Here is a 26,300-nt window from a genome sequence, read left to right as displayed (position 1 = left end):
TAATTTCTTCAATTATAAAATTCATATTCTTGTGTTTTAGTAATATGTATTGTAGTGAATTTTAGAAATAAGTGAATTGGTAATAACATGAACTTAGATGCATCTAAAGTTAAAAGGCGTTTGTTACAGACTCGACCTATACCGAAATCGACTGAAGTAAATCACTAAGGATCAAAATCCTCCAGGAAAACTGTTTCTTTGAACATTAGGCCAAAGAATCAGAAAGTTAATGCTGAGATAATGTAGCTAATGGCAAAGCATATACACACATATGCAACTGCAGCTCGTCACACTGATGTAGAGTCCTCATAAAATCTCCAGTTGAAGCAAATGCATTCTCTTCCTTCCCTTTCCCATAACTTTACTACCATTTTAAAATTTTACTTAGTTTTCCTTTCTTTTTTTCTTTTCTCCCACCCGTTTTTTCTCTAAAACTGTTTCCTCTCTGCGAAGGTTAATGTAGTAAGGCCAATGATAATCCAGGCTCACTAATTCTGAACAAGAAAAAAGCATGCTATATTGAATTAGGCACAAATTCATCTATGTGGTCTGAAGTCTTTCAGCATCCTATGTTTTCAAGCATTCATAGACAGAAGTGCCTTTTTATGGTGTTCACGTCGTCTTTATCACTTTCGCTGCTTTATGCACGCGTGCGTGCACACACACACACACACACATGCTTGCAGAAACAGAGACTGTTCCTATGCAAACTTTGCCAAAACAGTGTTCTGCCACAGATAAATCACTTCCTTCCCAAAGAAGCAAATACTTTTGCCACATGGCTGGCACGGGTCCAAGGACCCTTCGTCCTGAAGTACTCACTCTGCCTGTCAGTCATCTAGCACTGGAGCGAGGAGAGCCTTTCAGAATGCAGAGCAGTCAGGAGAATTGCCTACACGAAACGTCCAAACCGAGGCTGTTTCCTCAAGGTGACCGCAGGTACCAGCTCTGGAATGGTCTGAAGGACCCTGTGTCACGAAAGAGATCTGATTAGTGGCTGCAGCCCCCCAAGTTGACCTCCGTGATCGGCTTGGAGAGGAAGGCCGGCACAAGCTTCCAGAGCTGATGTCAAAACGAAGTGGGAGCTTTGGACAGATGAATTATGGCTTAGAGACCCCGAGAAGGGCATCTTACTCCTCCCATGTTATTCAAAGGGATAAAAAAAAAAGTCAAACACAACATACTGATAGGTTGCAAACATATGAATGCTGATAATGTACTTCCCCTGCTGCACAAAGGAAGAAAACACATAAATGGGTTAATTAGTTCCTATGCAGAATTTAATTAGAGCATCTTTATTCACTCTGCTTCAACTAGAATCTCAATTATCAACCCCTACTTCCAGGATTTTTGAACATGGACGTACATTTTTACCTGGAGCACCCATCCAAAACTTGGGGTCTCCTCCATCTGGCAGTGGTAGCCAATTTCAACAAGAAATTTTGATTATCTTTAGGTCATCTCATTATCACAGGGAACAATAACTCCTTTCAGCACTCAAAAGGCATTTTTTCCTCTGTATATTTATAATGATAAATAGTTTTTTTTTTAAGTCCATATTCGAGCCAGGACTGGGAAATCGGCAATTTATTTTTTTGTCCATAATATGAAGCAATGATAAATGCTTTTGATTGTATAATAACTCATTTAATCTTTACAGGAATCCTCTGGGGTAGATATTAGTATCATTATTGGTATTCGCTAGATAAAGGAACTGAGTCACAGAGAGGTTAGGAGAATTACCCAGAGCCTGGAAGCCAGCTGGTCTAGTGTTTAGGTTCACACCCTAATCATCATGCTCCTCTCTCTCTCTTAATAGTACAATAACCTCTTGCTGCAAGAACACCAATATCAATTCTATTGAAATTAGAAATTAAAACAAATCATATGTTTTACAGGAAAAATATTATTTTGAGCTATTTGGATTCTGAGTGACAGAAAACAGACCGGTACTTAATTTATGCACAAGGAAACATTTCTAATAACGGTGGTGGGGGTGGGGGGTGTGGAGAGGATGTCTCTGGAAGAAGCCAAGGGCAAGAATGCGGCTGGACGTGAGACATAACTGGGACCGGGAGCTGGAACAGCAGCGCGACTCTCTCCTTGCCTCTCCCCCCTCTTTCCTTCTGCTATCACCTGCACCTGCTTTCTTCATTCTAGCGTCTGCTGAGTTGCATCTTGCAAGTTTCCGTTCCACAGAGGAGAAGCACATGCCCGCCGATTCTGAGCTTGATTTCTCACGCACTTGGATTCAAAGAGAGACTCGTTCAATATTTACTCCTAATATATCCATAAAGCCCAAAATGAAAGAGATTATTATTAGTGTTGTTTTCGCAGGCTCTTGTGGTAGATGACTCTATTGATTTCTGTGTCTGGAACAGCCCCATTTACCCTGTCCTGCTCACATGCCTGAAGTAGGAGCAGCTGCTTTTTTAAAGTACAAACATTGCAAGGGCTTCCAGTCCTTCCTGGGCCAGCAAGGAACTTCCTTGGACTTTTTTCACATCAATAACTGCTTTCCAGAATTTGATATAAGACCATCAGGAAATAGGGAAGGTGGTTATATTTATTATTTATCCTTTTTTTTAACAGAGAAGGAAGCAGGCTCAGTGAGATGATGATTCTTATCCAATTTTGCACTGCTGTCAAGTGCTGAAGTTCTTTGTCAATGAGTCTTTGCACAACTAAATCAAAATTCAAAATTCAGTCTTTAGTCTTGGTGTTTCCCACACTGGAAAACCCGAATGCAGTGGAGAACATGATGTGAAGATGAGGAAGCAGATCTCCTGACTTCTGGTCTTGCTACAAAATATTTCTCTGTATTTATAAGGAGTTTAAACACACATTATTTTGTCAGCCCAGACTTCAGAATTTAACCGTTTTGCCCCCCTAGAATCCATCCTTTTGGCACTGAACACATACAATTCTCTTTTATTATTTTCTACTTAGCTTCTTGTTTCCCTGCCAACTCTGGATTCTAAAAAAGTGGCAAACTTGTAGATGTCAAAGCTACTGAACATTCAGATTCCCACATAGAAGCCATAAGTTTCGTTGCTTCTCCCCTATCTTTTTCTAAAGAATATTTCCTCCACTAAGTCTATCAATTGTTGCCATCAATTAATACATATGAGTATCCACTCCTTGGAGCATCACACTGAGCTAGCCATAGCTCTCTGCAGGGGTCCTACAACACATTTCCAGAGAAATTAGAACAGATCTCTTGGGTGAATGGTGTCCTACCAATCATGACTATGTAGTTAACCAGCTGTGTAGCATTTCTCACTCCAAGGCACAGAAAGTTGGTTTTAATTCTGAATTTAAAACAAGAAAAATTCAGGTTGCATCTACAACAGAGCTTCTTGATCAACCCAGAGGAAAAACACTGGCATGAGCCACTCGATGAAGATATTGCACCTTTGTCCCTAGAAACCTGAGCTATTGCTGGCTCTTACAGTAGCGCGGCATCCAAGGTGGCCCCAATGGTCTTCACCACCTGTTGTTCATACATGCCATGGTCCGCTCCGACTATAAATAAGGCTGACCTGTGTAACCAGTAGGATATTACAGAAATGATAGTGTGCTACTTCTGAGGCTAGGTCATAAAAGACATTGTGGTTTTCACAGAGTCTCTCTTGAACTACTTGCTCAGAGGAAAGCCAGCTGCCATGTCATGAAGATACTCAAGAAACTCCTGAAGAGGCCCATATGAGGATAAACTGAGGTCTCCTGGAAAAAAACAGAGTTGACTTCCAAGTATGTGAGTGAGGCACCTTGGATGGGAATCCTCCCACTCCAGTCAAGTCTTCAGTGACTGTAGCCCCAGCTGACCTCTTGACTAAAACTGCATAAGACATTTTGAGCTAGAACCACTCAGCTAAGCTGCTACCAAATTCCTGACCCACAGAGACTGTGAAATGATAAAAGTTTATTATTATTTTAAGCCCCAGAGTTCTGGGGAAGATGTCATGCAGCAATAGGTAACTATCACAGCTTTAAAATCTGCTCTTTCTGTATCCCACCCCAGAAAAGCTACTTTCATATAACCCTCAATGAATGAGCACAGCCATGCTATGTGCCCAGTGGTGACCTTAGACTACTACAGCAGACCGGAATAGTAGCCAGGCACAGACATGATTGGATTGCTCTTTCAGGAATTTGGGTTTGGGTAACTGAGTCAGTAACTTATAAGCACTACTTTTGAAAAAAAAAAGGAAAAGAGTTGGGAGTTATGGCAGCCACCATGAGCCAGAAAAAAAAGCAGGAGGCAGAGGATACTAGTGACTGAGGGAGAAGGACAAGAGGCAAGAGAGAAAAAGAGAAGAGAAACAAAACAAAATACAAATGAGAAAGTAGCATTAGATCCTGTTGGCTTCTCGGTGCCTTTTCGGGGGGCACTTGAAGCCAATGCTGAATTGCCAGGTCTGCATGAAATTACAGACCCCTTGATTTAAACCAGTTGAGATGCATCTCAAAAGATTCTGACACAAAAGTGCTTCCAAAAGTCATTACTTTTCCAAATGTTGGGCTATGTACCTAGAAAGAAGGGTTCTGGACTCAAGGTCTTAAGAAGCAGTACTCTATGGAAGAAATTACATGTATTTCCTTTGCTATCTCTTCATTTTAAAGCCAAAGATATGATTGGATAAAATGGTTTGCAGATAGGTTTCTCTCTCTCTCTCTCTCTCTCTCTCTCTCTCTCTCTCTCTCTCTCTCTCTCTTGCCTAAAATAGGGACATAACCAAGAAAACTATTTCTTCTGTAGATGCTCGTTCATTCCTTTCTTCTAAGCCCAGGTTCAAGAACAGAAGGGTTTCACATATAGCTTTGGAATGATGATCTTTCTCCTCTGAACTCCATGACTTGCCCTGATGGACAGCTGGAGAAGCAGGTTCTAGGAGACATGTCCACCCCTGCATTGCTTATTGATGTAAGCCTTGTCTCAAGGAGAGGACGCTTCCTTGAGGGGCCCTGAATTGGCTCATATATTAATTTGGCATTGAGATTGAGCCCTCTGTGCCCAAAGGAGCTCTGGTTAGGAGCTTTTAGTTTCCATAAAACAGTAATGCTAAACATCAGAATTATGCTCCAGCTCTGCCCTCTGGAGAGATCTCACAAAAAGGAATCTTTACATGTGAAAAGTGTCAAGATCTTCCTTTGTTTTTCTTTGCAAGAGAGTGTAATAATAGACAGTATATTTGTACTTGTGAACACTAGGTGTTTGAGGTACTCAAGGCCAGAGGAAGTTGGATCAGGAAGATCCAGTAGGTGGGGGACGGGTGCAGCTGAGGAAGTCAGTTGCTGGAGGTGGGGTGTGAGTTGTGTCTTGCACAGGTCCAGAGGTGCAGAGCAAGCCCAGCAGACCGGAGCGGTAGAGGAATGCAGCTCTTGTGCTAATTTCCAAAGGGAGTCTGATGATGTTTCCATGATGAATATGAAATTATGTCTTCTGCGAGGAATGTTTCATTCTTCCATAAACAGCCCACGCCTGCATGACTTTATGGGAGAAATTCTCCGTAATGGTGAGGGATTTCTACTTACAGGGAGTTTTTAAGTGAGCTGCAATGATGTGTCTTCAATAAAAGAAGAAATGAAACATCAGATACACAGGGATGGTATTGAAACGTGCAACCATTTTCTTTTCTGGGTCTCTGGAGAACACTGGCTTCCTTGCTTTTGCTTCTGCTTCTCAGCCCAGGAGATTTAACGTCCTTGGGCCTGCTTGCCTCCCTACCTCAGCTCAGACCATTCCAAGTCTACTGTAGCTACATTGAATGACTGATACCACCAACCTTCAAGCTATTCCATCTGTCTTGAACACTCGCCTGGATCTCTTTACCTGACTGAGATAGGGATACCTCTGAGAAGCTCGTCAGGTTTACTCCCACTCTCCATCCCTTCCAATTCTTCAGAGGAGACCTGTAATGTAGACTTGCGTCCTACTTTTTTCGGCTACCCAGTAGTTTTGAACTCTCTCTTTCTCCCCTCTCTCCCCCATTAGGCAATGACCTCATTTATTCCAATTTGATTAGTTACAGCCCCGGCATGATCAGTCAGGGACACCCAAGTTAGACTTTTCTTAGAAAGTCAGGGACATGGGAAGGAGACATGCACAAAATCTCCTTTGTGGTGAGACCAACGGTAGAGGCACCTGGTGTTCAGGCTACACGAGGGGGAAGTTGTGGTGTCCAGCACCCAGGGCCAGTGGTAGGGGCTGCCATCTTTGGTCAAAGGGCAGCAGGTGGGGTTTGTTGGCACATTCCCACACTATGGTTTGGGTATTGTGTGGCATACAAGGCTGGCTCTCTATGAGCCACCATGAACCATTATTTTTCATCAATTCCTTTTCAGCTTAGATTACCTAAAAGAGTTTTTTTCCACTAAGAATGCTGACTAAGGTGGTGCCCCCTCCTCTTTGTCCCAACAGCTCCCTGAACTTTCCCTTCGCTGCACATTGTAAATTCTTCTGTTTGGTTATCTGTCTTGCTATTGTCTCACCAATTTTCTGAGGGCTGGGGCCAGTGCGCCTTTTCATAATGATATCCCAGTTCTTACTACGATGGCTGGTAAAATAAACATTTGCTCATTAAATAAATACACAGATGAAGATTTTTCTAAGTGCCTTTTACTATTCTCTGACTCAGGAGGACCCTTGTCAGCTATGTGTTCTTTCAGAATGTGTTAACCTCAGAGCAGATGTCTGTGGGCACCAGGGTGGCCTGAAGGAGGAGGTGAGGATCAGAATGGGGGTGGACAGTTGCCCAGAACAGCCATAAATACAACATAGGCACCAGGACCTAAAGAAACAGATGAGCTCATTACCAGACAAACTCAACATCAAGGACTTCAGTTGGATTCAAGAGGTGAGTGCAACTTCATGGACAGAGAGTAGTGAAACCAGAAACAGGAGCAGAAGATGGAAATGGGCTTCAGGAATGCAGAGTCAAGTAGGAGGGAGAATGAGTAAGGCTTCCCCGGTGATGAGTGGGGGCTGGCAGAGGAAAAGCAGCTGTACAATGACCTCGAGGAGGAAGGTCTGTGCATATGTCAAGAATAGGAAGAAAGCTAGTGGGACTGAGGTAAGTGATGGGTCAAGAGCTACTGAAAATAAGGCTCAGAGAGGTAAAGCAACTAACCTAAGGCTGCACAGCCAGTAAGTGCCAGAGAGGAGGTATGAACTCAAGTCAGCCTGATTCCAGAGCCTTTGCTGTTAGGTTCTAGAGACTTGAGGCTCTATCTCAGCTGAGTAAACAAGAGCTAGTTGTCTTATCCCTTTTGAAGTTCAAGAAGCAAATTTAAGATCTTGTAGGAATAAGAAGTGAAAAGAAACTTATAATGATGACACAGTGATTGGCAGAACTAAAACCGGACTCCAAACCTCTCAGCTCATCCCAGATAGTCACCTTGCTTTGAGAGTACAATCAAGGAAGATAAGGCCGACCCAAGTAGAGTGGGAATGGATATGGAAGGAGAAGGGGGATACTGGCAACTGATCCTCTCGATGTGCCAAATATTGTGCTCAGAGAAAATCATTCTTGCACAAAGTGTGAACGGCTGGTAATGGATGTCTTGTGAGTCTGTATGAGCTGCTGCCATCCAAAGCCAGCAAAGCCTGTACAGTCTTGCTGCTCATTTACCTGACATATCCAGACATCAGCTGCTTTGAGGGGAAAATGCTTCTGATCTGCATTGGCTTCAGTCCCAAAAAGCTGAGATTTATGGACAACCCTATGAGGGGAGAATGAGACTGGCTCCAGGCCCTATGTGAGCTGTCTGCACATGGGGCCCATCCCTCTTTTCTTTATTCTCAGCTGACAGCTAAAAAGATGCTAGAAGTATGGAATCTTAGACCCGATCATGCCTTCTGAGATCTCCCTAAATGAGAACCTTTCAATTATACAGGGCATTGTGAAAAACACACTCTGAGTCCCATTTAACTACCCAGAGGCCTAAATATTGCAGTTTTCAATAGTACTTTGAGAGACGCTGATGATCAGCAGGTGGAGGAATCTCTGACTAATCCAACGGAATGACAGTCACATTTTACAGATGGAAAAACAGAAGCACGGGGCGCGGGGGGGTGGGGGTGGCACAGCAAGAAGCATAAAAAAGTAGTTAAAATCTAAACTCTGCCCTGTGCTTGTTTTATGGCTGAGGGCAAATTACTGAGCCTCCCAATTTCCAGTTTTCTCATATCAAAAAAAAAAAAAAAAAAAAAAAAAAAGCAGACATAATAACAGAGCCTATTTCATAGCACTGTTGTAGAATATAAGCATACATTTCTTAGCTCAGTGCCTGACAAAGCAAATGTCAGGCACTGAGCCAAGAAATGTAGTAGTAGGGGAGTAGTAGGGGAGTAGAAAAATAACATAAATAATTATAATTTGGTAGGATAAATACGTTTGATCATTGTTACCATTGCTGTTGCTGTTTCCTTTTATAATTTTTATAAGATTCAAGACGGCTCGCCATTCTTTCCTTTGTACCCTGCTAGAGGAAATTGTTCTCTCGACCACAAGCTGATTCCTCCCGTATGTGTCTATACAGATCAACTCCCTTGCTGTGTCATGGATCTTCCTTTGATCTCTGAGTTTTTCTTTCCCACCAGGTCAGCCTGCAAAGACCTAAAATGACCCTTGACCTGCCCTGCCCTCTAAGTCCCTCTGGAGTGAAATGGGCCCATCCCACAATACAGGGACACAGCAGCATAGATAATTTCTAGGGACATTGGACCAAGGCCTGGCTCCCAGTGCATCTTCAGTTCAAATTCCCTGGGCCTCTCTCTGGAAAGACACCGAATGCAGAGGCCAGGATGAGTGTTCGGCCCTAGTTGTATTTGCATATCTGTGTTCGAATGCAGGTATTTTGTGTTCCGATAGCATGCATGTGTGTACACGCAGGTACAGAACAGACGAATCTACCATACTGAGATTGGGGGGAAAGAAAAGGCACTGAGGCTTACATATCTTCTATGATAAAAAGGATGTAACATGTGTTTATTAAATCGATGCATGAATAGATGATGAAAGTGTATAAATGACTGAAAAAAAAAATAAAAATAGGAGTGTCTCAAATGGAAGCCAAAGGAAACGTCTGGAAATCCAAGTCTAAAGTCAGGAGCTGATAAATTCATGTCCCTAAAAATATGACATTTGAAGGGGCCTAATTTTGAAATCCCTACAGATTTTATAGTTAGACTTGAATGAGAATCCTAGCACCAACAACATAGCCTAACTAGCAATTTCTTTTCTGTAAATCAGGAACGTCAATTCAATTTCTACTTAATAAGATTGTGCTGAAGATTAAATGAAATACCATATGTATGTTAAGGGCTAATTACAATGCTTGTTACAGGAGAATTTAATAAGTCTTCCCTCTCTCCCTTCCTTCCCCCACTCCTTCCCTCCCTCTCTCCATTTTTCTTTCCTTTCTTCTCTCCTTGTTTCCTTTTCCCTTCTTTCCTTCCTTCCTTCCTTCCTTTCTACCTTCCTTCCTTCCTTCCTTCCTTCCTTCCTTCCTTCCTTCCTTCCTTCCTTCCCTCCTTCCTTCCTTCCTTCCTTCCTTCCTTCCTTGCTTTTTTCTTTTTCTCGCTTCTGTATTTCTTCCTTCAGGGGTACAGTGATACATCCATTATCTTTCAAAGTACTTTACTCACATGTTTGCAGAAATTACCTAGGGCTGGGATGGTGCCTAAAAGGTCAACTTGGAGACCGAAGAATATTCTAGATGGGTCCTAGCATTCTTTCCAAGCTTGGAGCCCTGTTAGGAGTTCACTAATGAAATCCACTTCCTTTTAAGGGTCAGTGTAATGCAGTGGAAAGAAGAAATAAGCAAAATAGACTGATTTGGTATTTTGTCCAGGTCCTGTCCGGTGACCTTGAACAAATCCCTTCGCCTTTGTGGCCCTCAGTTATCCAATCAGATGAGGGGATTGAGTTACATGAGGACCTTCACAATTCTACAGTGCTACATGAAAATACAAATATGATGGGTCCAAAGAGGGTAGGGCTTACAGTGTCCAGCATGTAGGGCCAAGATGCCAAATTGGGACAAAATTTATACAAACTACTATTCAAAAGTCCCAGGCCATCTAAAGTGATGACAGGATGGACAACTGGGGGCTGCTGCCACAGACCTTAAATGCTAAGGCGGCTTAGGAAAAAGTGGGATGTTTGGGAGTCACAGTCACTTGGAAAGGCTCTCCAGATGTGAGGTATGAGAACATCCTTCAGGAATGCCTCTTCTAATTAAGAAGAAACAATAATTTATGATAACAATGATATCTGCCATTATGTCTTAAGCCTCCACTGAATTCCAGAACCTGCACTCAATAGTTTACATACAACATCTGGCATGTTTCTTGCAAACCACGGAGTCCATGCTGCTATTATTATCCCCATTTTATAGACTTACAAGGTGAATGCCAAAGTAGGATGTGAACTGAGATCATCTGACTCCACAGCTGGCGCTTTTAACAGCAACCATGCCAATCTCTCTGAGCGCGGTTACAACCCAGCAGGTGCTTCTAATACCACTGTTGTCACCACTGGAACTGCTGCAAGGGCTATAGGTGCTGATGAGGGTCTACCCTCTATGTAGACATCTTACATGTCTCCAAAATGGTTTTTCATGCACCCTCTCCACTGCCTCTCCACACCATCCCCCGAAGGAAGTTGGGAAAGGATTATTCCCATTTTGCAGATTAAGACAACGCGACTCTGGGAGTTCGTTTCTTGTGTAAAGACACACTTAGTAAGTGACAGATCATTCCAGGATGCTTGGCTCTAAATGTAGCTCTTTTCCTTCATGCGATGCTGACATGTCCCCACATGAACATCAGTTGCAATAAAGGGCAATTGCATCTCTAGCAAGAGGGTAAAGTGAGACACAGAGCAGTCCGGCTATTTGCCACACTCCTTTAGAGAGTTGTGAACGCACTGGGTGTGGAGGTTGGTCTCCCTGTTCACCATCTTCTGGGTTCTGGCGGTCCCACTCTACATGCCAATGGGAAGGTTCCCTGGTGTTTTATTCAGGAGGGCAGCCTTGGGTAGATCTGGCTTTCTAACCCACATGCCTCAGTTTAGCACGCAGCAGAGAGGACTCAGATGTCATTAATCACTATTAATCACTGCTTGGTTTCCATAAATGCCATCACCCTCTATCTCAGGCAAAGGCAGACACCCTGGGGGGAGAAACTCTAGAAACAGAAGCTGCACCCCAGCTCCAGACTGGAAGGAAGGGGCGGAGGTTGCTGCAGTGTCAGAGGAGGGTGGAGCCTTGAGTGCTCCTGTGGGCAAAGAGCTTTGCTTAGGGACCTGTCAGCCGATTGGAACTTCAGCCTCCAGGAGCAACTCACCCAGAATTAAATTCTGATGCCCTCTGTTGGTGTTTTCCAGTAATGGTTAAATTTTGGAGACTTGGAAAGGAAGCAACAATTCGTGGAGCACAGACATAAACCTCAGACTCACCCATATACACAAACTCGCGTACACCATATTTTAACTCTCAGGGCCTGCGAAATTGAATCATAGACGACAAGCAGCTGCAAAGGACTTTATAAACATCTGAGTAGTATTCTTTCTTTTCTTTTTTCTTTCTTTTTTTTTTTTTTTGCCAAATGAGGAAACAGAGGCTATACGAGGGAAAATAATTTTTTCCAAGACAAAAAAATGATAGCTATTCACATAGTGCATTGAGCATTTACTACACGTCGCCAATGTGCTGAGTTCTTTACATACTATCACATCTTGTCCTCACATAGTAGGCATCATTCTCTCACATTTACAGAGGAGAAATAGGAGGTGCATGGAAGTTATGGAATGCACCTAAAGATAGTAAAGCTACCACTTGTCAGGTCTAGGATGCTAATCCTAGGCAGATTTGGCTCCAGAATCCTTGCTGCCTCCCAACTTAGAGTTTCAACTTGAACCTGGATTTCCTAACCTTCGGTCTTGTGACTTCACATAATTGTGCACAAAAGAATAAATATTCAGTTTTCTCCAGTCCACATGAAGACACAGTTTGGCGATTTTAGGTTCATGTCCTGGATATACCACTGCACAATGTACCATTTGCTCCAATAAATAAGACCTTGATTTTCCACCTGTGTTTAGCACCAATTAAGAGAGACACACACAGGAACCAAAAGAAAAAATTAGGCGATCACCACTTTTCTTTTAAAGCTCTTGCTTGGATTGTGTGGCTTTTCATCTGTTGCCCAAGTGGGCCTACCACTACTTCATCCCTGAATGAGTTAAGCTCACCTGTGCAGTTGCTGTTACAGTAGATGACTACAGGACTCCACCGCAGAGAGAAAACCTGCCCAATTAAACTTAGTACATGGCAGCTGAGAATGCACCTTCCCTATAGGCAGGCAGACCTGAAAAGGAAACAGAGAGGCACATTGAGCTTTGCATGACCGTTTCTTTTAGCAGAATATGAGATGTCACTTATCATCCCCTGGGGGTCATTGACAGACCAGAAATATTATGCTAATAGAAGTTCTTCCACAGGGAAATATCAGAAGCTGAGCATATGCAGTTCTACCTAATGCTCTTAATTTAAGCGTCCACTAATTCGGAATATATAAACTTCTCTGCATTATCTGCAAAATTTGCCAAGTAAGTTAAGGCTGTAATAGAGGCTACACAGAACAATTAGACACCTTAAGAGAGCAATTTTCAAGCTCTGTGCTATACTAGCATGTTATATGCTAGTTCCCAAGGAATGGCCTTCTATTTCCATCAGCATGTCCCCATAGGGACTTGAATTAAATTCTAAAACATGCACTTCTGGAGTTTAGACTGGCCTTCCCCTAATTAGTACAAATGACAGGTCTGGCTCTATGTAGATGAGTTATATAATTCACTCATGTGAGCCACATCGTAGCATGAAGGACAGTTTTCATTATAAGGACAACTTTCATCTCTGCTTGAAATTCTCTGAAAATCCTCCTTTTGGGTGGTGACTTGTCAGACCCATTTCTTGTCATAAGTCAGAGGAAAATCAATCCCACTATTTGGGAGCTGGACCCAATCTGAAAGCAATAGGCTTGTCACATTTAATTATTTCACACTCCACTCACCAAGCCATGAAAGTGTCAATTTTGCCTGAGGGGTAATGGGACTAGGGAAGAAAAATCTGCCCAAGTGTGGGAAAACAATAAGTTACCAGTAACAACAAGAGCAAACTTTGGGAGTCAGAAAAAAATTTCCCCGGTGAGGAACGAGGGGGGATGGGGGTTGGAAGAGGTAAACTTGCAGATTGATTTTCTCCTAATTTTTCTTATAAAGAAATTAGAATTCTAGAAAATATGTGCAGAAAGGGACCTTAGAAGTTATCAAATCAAAGTGGCTTAGTTTATGGATATAGTGACAATAATAGTGACAACAACAGTAACGACTATTATTTATTCATTATCGATCATGTGTCAGTCACTGTTCCGTGGTCCTCCAGCCAGTCAGTGGGAGAACACAGGCCAGAAACTGGTTTTTCCCTTTGTTACTGTTTTTATACTAAATACTGGAGTGAGTGAGGGCCACGTAGAAAAGCCGGATAATTTTGAATGTCATCCCCCTTAAATGCAAATACTACAAAGAATACATTCAAATGTCATTATTTGTTTAACTCTGGCACAGAACATAGCATTGAAATCTCCCACACAAGCAGGCCTCACAGATCTTTTTTTTTTTTTTTTTTTTTTTGTAATTTTCTTTTTTAAAAATAAATGTTGCAAATAGAAAGGTCATGACATGGTACAATGTCTTTGTTCCTGTAATGGCTATCATTATGATATGAACAAAAACATATCCAAACCTTGTTATTTTCAATGGTTGGGGTGATGGAGGCAGTGGGGTTAATAATCTTAAACTACAAGGTCTAAGGTCACAGAAAATAATGATTTATTCCAAGTTGCTAGACGCAGAAGACAAGGAAGCAAGAGTTAGATTAAAGAGATCTTCTGTACATAAAACAAAAGAATTAATGTAAGTGTGTGTCTTCACTGTGATCTGCAATTTCCCCCAATTCTGGAGTATAGAAAGGTAACACAATCTGTTTTTAAAAAGCTGATTTAGACAGATGTGGCTTTGCTTCTCACCTCTGCTACTTGCTTTGGCAAGTAACTCAACCTCTTTTTTTCTATAATAACATATATTTCAAACACAAAATTTTCCATTTTAACCATTTTTAGGTATGTAACTCATCGGCATTAATTAATTTAGTGTTGTGAAATCATCGCCACTATTTATTTTCCAAAATGTTTTTATCATCCCAAACAGAATGCACCTATTTATCATAACCCCTCATTTATCCTCCTCCCAGACCATAGTAGCTGCTAACCTACTTTCTATCTCTATAAATTTGCCTTATTCTGTGTCAATGAAATCATATATTAATTGTCCTTTTGTGTCTGGCTTATGTCACTTAATATTATGTTTTCAAATTTCATCCACGTTGCAGCATGTGTCAGAATTTCACTCTAAGACTGAATAATGTTCTACTGTACGGATAGATCACATTTTCTTTATCCATTCATCTGTTGGGTTATTTCCACCGTTTGGGGATTGTGAATAATGTTTTCTGTTTCAAAACCTCAGGCGATTTCTGAGTGAAATCTGATGCTGGCCCCTGTACGCAGAGGGCGAGAAGAGACAGATGGCTCTAGAGCCGTAGGTGGCTGTTTTAATAAACAAGAAAGCTTGCTTATGAGGCTTGTCTGGGGCGGCCACAAAATGAGTAGATGTTTTTTACCCACCCACCAAAATCTTAAAAGTCTACATAAAGGTCTTAACATATGCCATCCGGGCGGTCTCGACACCACGTTGCTCTCTCAAGGCTGCATCCTTGAAATTAGCTCACACTATTGGTACAGTGGGGAGAATAATGCATTCCAAGAACAGGGGAGGGGGTCAGGGGCCTCCGATTGCTCAGGTCCAGCTTGCAAGCCAACTGGCAGTCGCATCCTCTCGATGACCTGCTCCAACAATGCTGCGATGAATGCTGGTGTACAAGTATTTGTTTGGATTTGCTGTTTTCAATTCTTTTGGGTATGTACCTGGAAAGTGGAATTGCTGAGTTGTATGGTAATTTTATGTTTAGCATTTTGAAGAACTGCCAAACCATTTTCCACAGTAAAATGTACCATTTTATATTCTCATCAACAATGTACAAGGGTTCCAATTTCTCCACATCCTTGTCAACACTTATATTTTTTTAATTAAACAAAATAATTTTTCAAAATTATAGCCATCCTAGAGAGTTTGAAAAGGCGTCTCCTTGTGATTTTAATTTGCATTTCCTTAATGAAGTAACTCATCTTCTTTGAGACTCAACTTCAGGATCGCCATTTACAAAATGGTTAGAGTGATGCTTGTCTTGTAGGTTTTCTGTGTAGGATAAATAAGATTGTGTTGTCTGAAACAGTAAAATCCAATAAAAGGCAGATGGTGGCACTGATGCTTTTGAAGGTGATGATGCTCTGTCCATCCAAATTGTCTCTTCCTATTGGAATATCCTCTCTTCTCACATTTCTAGGTTTTCCAATTACATCCATCCTCCTGCCTGTTCACACTGGTGCAAGAATACACACTTTAAGTCAGAGGAGTGATACCAGGGTCCATACTTTGTTAGCAAGTGTCTAGGAAACATCACCCTCAGCTGATATTTATTCTTCCTCATCTTTATTCACTAAAGATAGGAAGAAAAAATTTCAGCCTCCTAATACCTTTCCTTTAAAATATATATTAAATAGAGACACTTGTTGAGAAACTATTCCTTCACCCCCCCCCCCCACTTTTTTTAGAACATTTTATTTTGTCTCCTAGATGATATATATGATTTAGGTACTTTGACTTTATTTCTTGCCTATTGAGGTCAGGTATGAGCAAAGAACAAATGAATACCATTTGTAGCAAGATAGCTACAAATAGGAAATATCACAGAAACGCCGGTGAATGTTTTAAAAAACAGGATACCAAGGATCATAAAGAAAAGAAAAATTTCTGGATGAGACCTTTGAGTACAAACGTCTATGAAATGGATGCAGTGGTTCCTTGTGGCTTTGTTTCTCTGCCTCTTCTGAGCATTTCCTCACTGCTTCAAGTAATGAGAAAATGAATTAGTATATTTGAACCATTTAGATTACATTAGGAGATGAAAGTGTTAGTTCTTATTATTTTGATTGAGGGAGGGTTACGAATGAAGCAGTGAGACATTGTCTTTTAATAACCAACAGAGTGGGGTAACATTTTGAATTACATGTTGTTACTTTGCATCACCTTACATACCGTGGCTCTCCCTTGGAACCAGGATCAGGGATGTTCCACCTGCACAATCTTAGGATTGTTCTAGCAGAGGGTAAGTAACAACAACAAAATCAGTTTTTAGTCTTTGAGTTTCATTTCAGAGTAGGATTTTGGAACCTATTGCTTTGACAATAGTTTAATAGGAAAGAATTTTGAATTTCAGGATTCTGAAAAATAAAGGGCCAATGATTTGCATGATAGATAAATGCTCAGTTCATTGCTGCCACAACGCCAGAGGCCACAATAGAGAAAAACAATCACCAATGTTCAGGAAAGACTAGTTTTGGCCAAAGCTGCAAAGTGAATTTAAAATCTTTATTATGGTCATATTTTCATGGGAACCTTGTGTCACCTTTTGCTTGGAGAATTCACTGATCGTTATTGGGAATAAGTGATCTTTTCTGCCCCAAATTCCCTAGCAATTTGCTTGAACATTCCTTAGAGTACTTAATCATTTCATATATTTTACTCTATTAATTTGCACGATGCTTTACTTGTCTTCTTAATCTTTAGGACCCTAGAAAACAAGAACTGAAGCTTACAAGTGTTATAATAGCAGATTGAAAATTTCATGGTACAAATAAATCACTTGGGGTGCTATTTAAAATACAGATTGCTGATCTCCTCCTACAGAGATTCTGATTCAGTAGCTCTCTGATGGCATTGGGAATCTATTTTATAATTATCCCAGGTGATCTTCTTGCAAGTCTAAAGATGACATTTACAGAAACACTTCTTCAACGCATTGAAAACTATGTCTTGCACATAAAATGTATGTAGTAAGAAGTGCTGAATTAATGCAAGAGTAATGCAAGAGTAATGGGCTAGCAACTTCAAGAGTTTCTCTTTTTGGAGAGGTTTTTGTTTTATTTTGTTTTCATTTTTTGTTTGTTTGTTTGTTTTTAATCTAAAGAGATTCTTAGGAATGAGTAAGAAGGGAAACAAATGTGATTGATTGAGTGCCCCTAGTACATACCAGGAATTTCTTTACCATAATCCTGGCAGGTCATTTATACAAGAGGAAACTGAGGCTCAAAGAATAAATCTCTTGCTCAAAGCAGCTCGTAAGTGGCAGAACCAAGCTCTATACCTGGCTGCTTCTATTTTAAAATCTATGCTCTTTTCATTCCTCCACAACCCCTAGGTTTCGGACTCAGATACCAGGGTCCAGAAACCTCTGTCAGTGGTGTTGAGAAAGACATTTAACTTCCATGTGCCTTAATTTACCATCTGAAAAATAAGGACAAATGTATTTAATTAAATGGGGTGTACCGTAAGAATTAATCAGTGGAGGCTTGGAATGAGAGTTGAAAATGTAAAAGGAACATCTAATCATGCCATCATTAGTATGAACAATAATAACATCATCAACGTTGGGTTTATAATTTAATTCATAAAGCATTTGACCCAGCAGCTCTGATTATTATTATTGATAGTTAGTAAGCATAAGACATGAAGTTAATGAGGGTTCTTTGTGGCTTCAAATCTTTACTGGGCTGGAAGAGAGAAAAATTAATTATTTTCTTTATGCCAAATGTAACTGGATTTGGATTTGTTGTCTATTTTTGTGTTTCTTTCTCTCTTCCTTAAAATTCCCTAAGGATCACTTGGAGTAAATGAGTCAGTCTGTAAAATCGCATTTTAAAGCCCACAGTGGTGGCAGCTGTAACATGTGGTAGTTTAGCCAGTGGCTCATCAGGGAAGTGTTGGTTTAACCCAAAACTCGGCTATTTTCTGAAATTCAGACGGAAATGCTTGAGAGGAAGATAACCCGCTGTAAATGTGAGTCCAGGAGTTAGGCATTCTCAGCGAGAGTTCTGGCTCCACAGTTGACCCGGAGTGTGGTTAGCTAATTTGTAGCACCTCCATGATCTGTTCTGCAAAATGGAAGTGACAGCCTTTGTTCAGTTTGTGAGGCTGTTTTGAGAATCAAGTGATGCGATGTATTGGAAAGTCCTGTGGGTCCTTAGCTCAGTTTGCAAAGGTGGACAGAAAGAAAAGCATAGAATTTGAATACTAGACACTCGTAAAAATGTTATGTTTTATCAATAGATTCATTAGTGAGTTATAAAATTAGAAGAATGATCCGATTTGATATTTAGAATTAGATGCTCCAGAGTGATGTCAATATTGTCTGAAAAGTCAGCCATCCAGCCAAGATACCATCATCCCGGGCCAAGGTTATCCAGCTGGGAATGTGTCAGCTGTTCAGCAGACCCCCTTCTTCAGTGCAGTAGAGACTCGGGTATTTTGGTAACTTGCTTACAGGAAGTCTGTTATTAAATAAATTTCTTAAATACAATTTAACCAGAGAAGCAGCCACAATTTTACCTCTTCATCAATTCTAAACTCAGCACCTATATACTAGAATGTCAAATAGCATTTTGAACATTTAAGAGAAATAGTTCCATTATAAGAAACTTGTAGAGTGAATGCAAAAATGGCCACAATTCTTTACTCTTGCCTGTATCCATATCCTTTGCGATATATCTTGGCTGCCCCTCCTATCAAGTGGCGGGGTCTGGTCCACTACCCCTCGAATGTGGCCTTATGAGTTGGCTAAGAGAATATGGTGGAGGTGACAGTGTAATGTCTCCACGTCTAGGCCTCGTGAGGTGTTTTTCTCATTTTCTTCGGGATCCCCACTATGGACCATGTCAAAAGCCCTGGCAAGCCTTTTGGAAGATCAGATTCCTTAAGGAGGAAAGCCCTAGCTGAGGCCATCTAAGAAAAATTTATAGTCAGCAGAGTTGAATAACTGAAACACAGCTACTGGCAGGTGCACAAATAAGGCAAGTAAAGACAGGAAGAACCACTCTGCTGGTATACAGACTCAGGGGCAATAATAACATGTGACGTTTTAGGTCATTAAGTTTGGGGTGGTTTGTTAGGCAGGAGTTGTGAACTCATATAAATATACGATGGAGATCTTCAAGTATAATATTTCTTCCTGTGACTTTATGAGATGAAGAAAAGTAAAGGGAACAGATATTACCCTAGCATGAGTTTACCAGTAACCAGATTTGTCTGGTATCTAATTGTAGCTTTTTAATGTTTCAATTGTGATAAAATGTCTAATTGTAGTTTTATTGTTCATAGCAGAAAAGATCTTGACCACCTATAGAGTGGTCAAGTGATGTAAGAGGCCATGAAATGACATGTTTATTTACCTCGCTGAGTCATAAAAGAAATAAACTAAAATAAATAAAACACCTTTTTTGAGCACCTGCTCTGTGTCGTAAGTGTTGCTGGGTGCTGAGGTATAAAGTCAATTATGATATATCTGACATTTCATTTTTAGTGAATTGTTCTTTGGAAATCTGCTTTCAAATATCATCAGAAGTTAGACCATTTTAAGCGCTGACCTCAATGACCAATGTTGATGGAATTCAAAGTGTGTTTTCCCTCAACCCTCTTCCCCTCACTGATGATCAATTTTCTCATTTGAAAAGCAGAAGTTTTGGGTCAAGTTCTTTTCCATCTCTCTATTACTTGACATGAGAAAGTTTCCTCTTTTTCATTCCCAGATGGTATATGAGTGATACAGTAACTTAAGGGATACCATTCACTAAGATCAAAGCAATAACACTAGATTTCAGCTTTAACACCTGAAGAGCTTGGAAGTGATCACTTCAATCCTATCAACAAGAAAAAGCTGGACACACTGAAAACTACTTTTCTTGGACTTATTATAGAACTAAGGCTGCAGGGCGAAATGCCACTCTGAAATCAGAAGAAACAGTCTCATCAGAAAGACACAGCTATACCAACCACCTCCCAAAGCTGCTGGAGCCATACTCTGGGAAGAACACTGTGATGATAATTTTGAGAATTGCTGGTGGTGGAATATGGGCTAGCATAGAAGTGAAAAATGACTGGGGACCTCAATCTTAGGGGACTCTACACTCATACGGGCTTTACCTCCAGGAACCCAACAGATTCTCATTTTGAAGAGCTAGGAAGAACCTTTCTGTCTGGCAGATAGATAGGAAGGGATAAGTCATCATTATGAAATACTCCCAGGGTCTCTGCGCCACAAAGCCCTGCACTGCAGGAGGAAGCCTCACCTCGGCTGGGGGAAGGGAAGAACATTCCTGCTAACTCTTGCTCTTCTAGCATTCTGGTCTCAACCAAGAGGAGGAGGAGAAAGAGCATAGTCATTAAGGGCCTGGGATTCAAAGGAATTGACTGGGGATGCCTCAACACTGGGGAGACGCCTCTGAAATTCACTGCCCTAAGCCGCAGCTTCAGTAAAACACTCAGTTTGAATGAAAAGATTCCAGATTGCTTTGGTGGTATGCTGAGTAGTAGCCCACAAAAGATATTTACATCCCAGACCCTATGAATATGTTACCTTACTTGATAGAAAGAACTTGTAGTTATAACTAAATTAAATCATCTTGACATAGGGAGATTATCCTGGGCTGTCCTAGTGGCCCTTAAATTTAATCACAAGGATCCTTGTAAAAGGGAGGCAGAAAGGTCAAAGGGGGAAAGGAAGTAAGATGTGAAGAGAGAAACAAGAGATTGTAGTGATTCAAGAAAAGCATCACCAGCCAAGAAAAGCATATGGCCTCCAGAAATTAGAAGTCAAGTGAACAAATTCTACCCTAGAGTCTTTAGAAGAAACCAGCCTTGCTGGCATTTGTACTTTAGTCCAGTGAAATAGATTTCAGACTTTTGTCCTCCAGAACTGTAAGAGAATGCATGTGTGTTGTCTTAAGCCACCAAGTCTGTGTCAATTCATTACTGCAGTAATAGGAAACTAATATAGCATCCCTCTCTCCCCTACACTTTACCAATACAAGTTTACAGTATAATGTCAATTGATTACACCTGAAAGAGCTAACAGACCAGCCTCTTTCTGAGAAATAGTACTTAGAGAAGCCCTAATTTAAGAGGGGAGACAAAAAACAAGTTCACTAGAGGAGTTTGAAGCCTCTGGCACCCAAAGCTACACTAAACATTAAATACAACCATCTCCTAGCCAGATTACCATAAATCCTCACACTAAAGATTTATTTACTACAGTTCCTATTACCTGATACATCTCTGCCTTTCAACAAAAAAAAATCACAAGATGTGCCAAGAAGTAATAAAAAAAAAATATAGTCTGAAATGACAAAGCAAGCATCAGAATAGACTCAGAGATGACATAGATGTTTGAACTATCAGACAGGGAATTTAGAATAAATATAATTAACATGTTAAAGTCTCTAATGAGAACAAATATACAACATGCAAGAACAGATGGGTAATATAACTAGCTGGATGAAAACTAGAGAAAGAATAAAAACTGAAACTCAAAGCAAGCAGAAGAAAAGGAATAATAAAACTTAGAGCAGAAATCAATGAAACTGAAAACAGAAAATAAATGAAGAAAATTCACAAAACCTGAAGCTGGCTCTTTGAAATGATCAATAAAACGTCTAGCCAGACCAACTAATACAAAAAAGAGAGGAGACCCAATTCACCAATATCGGAAATGAAGGAGGCGTCATCTCTATTGATTCCACGGATATGCAAACAAGGAAAAAGAAATACTATGAAAAGATGTGTGGCCACAAATTTCATAACTTAGATACAATGCCTCAATTCTTTGAAAGACAGAAACTACCAAAACTTACACAAAGACAAATACGTAACCTGAATATCTCTGTATCTATTAAAGATATTGAATTGATAATGAACAGGCTTCGAAAAAAGAAAACACCAGGCCCAGATGGTTTCACTGGTGAATTCTACCAAATATTTTAGGAAGACTCTCTTCCATTAAATAGAATTTGGGGTATGGAGGATGTTTCCAAACTAACTCTATGAGGACAGTTTTACCTTACTACCAGAACCTGCTAAAAGATATTACAAGAAAGGAAAATTACAGAGCAACATGTCTCATGATTACAGATGTTAAAATCCTCAACCAAATATTAGCAAATGAATTCCAACATTGTATAAAAATAATTATACATTATGAATTGATGGGATTAATTCCAGTTATGTAAAGCAGTTTCAACACTTGAAATCAATGTAATCAACCATACAAATAGACTAGAGAAGAAAAATCATATAATCATACCAACTGACACCAAAAAGCATTTGAAAAAAATCTAACACCCATGTATGATAAAATTCCTCAGAACATTATAAATAGAGTGGAAGTTCCTCGGCTTGAGAAAGTATATCTACAGAAATCCTATAGCAATATCATACTTAATGGGGAGAGAGAGGGTGCTTTCCTCCTAAGATCAGGAATAAAGCAAGAATGTCTTCTCTTATCACTTCAATTAAGCATCACAGTGGAAGTCCCATCTAGTGCAATCAGAAAAGAATTATAAAAAAGTATACAGATTGGGAAGGAAGTAATGAAATCATCTTTATTATCAGATGACATGATTGTCTTTGTATGAAATTCCACGGAGTCAATAATAAAAAAAGATTTTTGAAAATAATAAGTGATAATAGCAAGATTTCAGATACAAAAATAATATATAAAATCAATTGCTTTTCTATATACCAGTAATAAATTATACTATAAAAATGCCATTACAGTGGCATCCAAAAAATTAAATATTAAGTATAAATCTAACAAAATATGTTACAGTATTTGTATGTATAAACTACAAACACTTATCAAAGATATAAAATTACAACCAAATAAATGAAGAGATATTTCATATTCAGAGAATAGATGGTTCAATCTTGTTAATGTTATTTTTTTTCCACCCTTATCTGTAGATTCAATGCAATCACAATCAAAATCCCAGCAGAGTACTATGTAGATACTGCAAAACTCATCCTAAAGTTTATATAGAAAGGCAAAAGGCCTAGAATAACCAACACAATACTGAAGAAAAACAAAGTTGGAAGACTCTACTACCTGATTTCAAGTCTTAACATAAACCTACAGAAATCAAGATAATGTGGTATTGGTGGAAGAAAGATTCATCAAGTGATGGAAAAGAAAAAGCCCCCAAATAGATTCATGTGCATATATTCAACTCATCTTTAATGAAAATGCAAAGGCAATTTGATGAAAAAAAAATAGTCTTATCAAGTGATGCTGACTTAATTTGACATATATATGGAAGAATAAATTAATAAGTTTGACTTTATTAAAATTATTTTTTCCCCTTGTATAAGATATTTTTAAGAGAATGAAAAGACAAACCACAGTCTGGGGAAAAGTGTTTGCAAAATGCATATCTGAACTTGGATCCAAAACAAACAAAAAACTCTTGAAAATGGAACAATAAGAAAACCGATTTAAAAATAGAAAAAAGATCTCAATAAGCCTCAACAAAGAAGATATACAGATAGCAAGTAAGTATATGAAAAGATGTTCGACATAATTTATCATTAGGGAAATGCAAATTAAAACAGTCAGACACCGCTATACACCTATTAGTATGGCTACAATCCCAAAAGCTTACAACACCAATTTTTGGCAAGACTGTTGAGCAATAAGAATTCTCATTCATTGTCGGTAGGGATGCAAAATCATATAACCACTTTAGAAGACATTTTGGCAGTTTCTTACATAGTTAAGCAGTCTTACCATACGCTTCAGCAATTTTACTCCTAGGTATTTATCCAACTGCTTTGAAAACTTATGCCACACAGTGACTAGCAATGAATATTTATAGTAGCTTTATTGATAATCTCCAATAACCGATAGTAACCAAGATGTCCTTCAGTATGTGAATGCATAATCAAACTGTGGTGCATCTGCACCATGGAATGCTCTTCGGCAACAAAAGTGAATGAGTGACCAGCCAGTCAAAGACATGGATGCATCTTAATACTGCCAGTCAAGAAGAGATGATTCCATTTATATGATATTCTCCAATCAGACAAAATGACAGGAATGGTAAACAGAAGCCAGGGATTTGAATTAGGAGGCGGAGCACATAGGCGAAACACGGGGCATATTCTAGCACACTGAAACTATTCTGTATCATACTCTAATGGCGAACATATGACTGTAGGTATTCGTCAAAACACATTGAACAAAGAGTGAATCCTAATACATGCAAAATTTAAAAAATAATTTAGGAGTTCAGAGAATGCCAGAATGGAAAGCAGAATGTGACAAAAGAATCTAACTATATTATAAATACGTGAAACAGCCTCACTGAAGGGGGTGCTGATCTAGATAACTTTGGAATTGAGTGAAGTCCATATGACTAGAGGTGAAAGGAACTGTACATCTGCACGGTGCTCTGGCTGGAAAAGTTCTTTTCCATTGAGGTACAAGTGCTACAATTCTGAAACCACTCTATATGCACACTAGAACTGAAATGTTAAGGAAATGATGGCAGATAGTAAGGGCCAGGTTTCTCACTGTTGGGGTAGAGATTATAGACAAGCAAGGAGAAGAAGCCAGAATGATCCGAGCAGTAATGCATTAGAGCTGGCAATGTCAGGATGAACTCATGTTTTGCTTGATGTAGACAGATATGTTTACATATAGAACTATTTAGAGCTGTGTGTGTGTCCATGGGTTAATAAATAAACACACGTATATTTCCCTGCTGTGTCAACTGAGGGGCTTTATAAGAAATGACACTCAGGTAGTACTGAGCTACTATATGTAGTGCCCACGTCTTGGTTTCTTATACCATTCTCCAGTAAAAGTAATGGTGGCTCCTCGAAGAAAAGTCCGATTTGAAGGCTGAGACAGGAAATGCAGAAGGTGAAACTGGAGTATCGCAGAGTGCCAGAAATAAACACACACACACACACGCACGCACGCACGCACGCACACACACACACACACAGACTGGCGGGGATATGTCAAAGAGACACAGGAGCCAATTGCAAGAGCTCCCAATGATTAATTCTGGAACAACTTGAGCAATACAAAGTTTTATGTAGTAGTCAATTGTAGTCTAAAGTATAAAATAAATATCCAGTGAGTAGATAAATAAATGGGAGAAAGTAGACAGATCTTCCATGCAGAAATTTCAAAAGAATTCTTATGTCTACTCTGTCTTCAAGTGTCCTTAATTCCTTAAACGAGGGATGTGCATAACGTCTTTCTGTCAAAGATCACAGTAGGAAAAGTGGGGAAAGAAGGTAACCGCATAATAGAGAGACCTAAAAACACTATCTCAGCCATGCGACCAAGCTGAACATTATCAGTGGTAAGTCATGTTGATAATATGTATTATATAACAATACATATGTATACTATGTATTATATAATAATAATATCCTTGATATGAGGTGGTGAAAATGACATTTCTGTGTCATTTGTGATCTTGCTCCCTAAAATCCATAACTGCAGTCCAACCATGAGAAAAAACATCAGACAAATCCTGATCGAGGGACATTCTACCACATACCTTAATAGTTCTCCTCAAGGTAATCAAAAACAAGGGAAGTCTGAGAAATAGCTCAAAGAGCGTAAGGAGATCTGATGGGAAAATGTAATGTGGAAACTTGAAATAAAATAAAAATATTAATTAAAAACTAAGAAAATCTTGGTAATATATGGATATTAATTAATAATATATTAATATTAGTTCATTAATTGTGATATACTAATATGAAATGTTAATAAAAGGGCAACCTGAGTGTGGGTTATATATTTTTTTTTACCAATCTTCTATAAATCTACAAGTATTCTAAAATTTAACAAGCTTATTAAAGAAAATTGGGCACTGCGGCAAGCTTGGTGTGAATATTTTTAGGTAGAAGAAGAAGCCAAGGATGGATATTGGACATCAGTGCTAGACAACCCTGGGTTCCAAAATCAACCCTGCTACTTTCCGAATGTGCTGTTCAGCATCTAAATGAGCCTCTGCTTCCTTATGTGTTAATTAGGTATCATGTAATCATTACAGTTGAATTATATCAGGCATATGGCACATATGCTGTATAGTTGTTGCTGTAGCTGGTACTGCCATTCTCATTATGACGTGACTCTTTTTGGCTTGTCTATCAATGATGGCTATCAGCATCCCCTGTTTAGATGTCTATGGTGTGTGTGGAGCACTA

The 26,300-nt window shown here is 39.7% G+C and overlaps 1 protein-coding gene across 3 annotated transcripts in view; it reads right to left on the bottom strand.

Annotated features, from left to right (window-relative positions):
* Positions 1–26,300, bottom strand: part of ASTN2 (astrotactin 2) — a 900,155-nt gene that overhangs the window by 805,347 nt on the left and 68,508 nt on the right. For 2 of the 3 annotated variants that reach the window (XM_036238510.1, XM_036238511.1), the window contains 2 exons: positions 12,261–12,376; positions 823–968 (listed from right to left, as the gene is read on the bottom strand). In XM_036238510.1, the coding sequence (XP_036094403.1) occupies positions 823–838 (16 nt within the window). In that variant the 5' untranslated portion in view covers positions 839–968; positions 12,261–12,376. Of the gene's footprint in view, positions 1–822; positions 969–12,260; positions 12,377–25,645; positions 25,727–26,300 lie in introns of those variants that run through there. The other variant, XM_036238512.1, reaches the window with a different exon arrangement.

Source organism: Rousettus aegyptiacus, unplaced genomic scaffold (genome assembly GCF_014176215.1).
Source record: "Rousettus aegyptiacus isolate mRouAeg1 unplaced genomic scaffold, mRouAeg1.p scaffold_m13_p_3, whole genome shotgun sequence".
In the NCBI taxonomy this organism is placed as follows: Eukaryota; Metazoa; Chordata; class Mammalia; order Chiroptera; family Pteropodidae; genus Rousettus; species Rousettus aegyptiacus.
The sequence above is the reverse complement of the archived record's forward strand: the minus strand, read 5'-3'. Positions and strand labels throughout refer to the sequence as shown.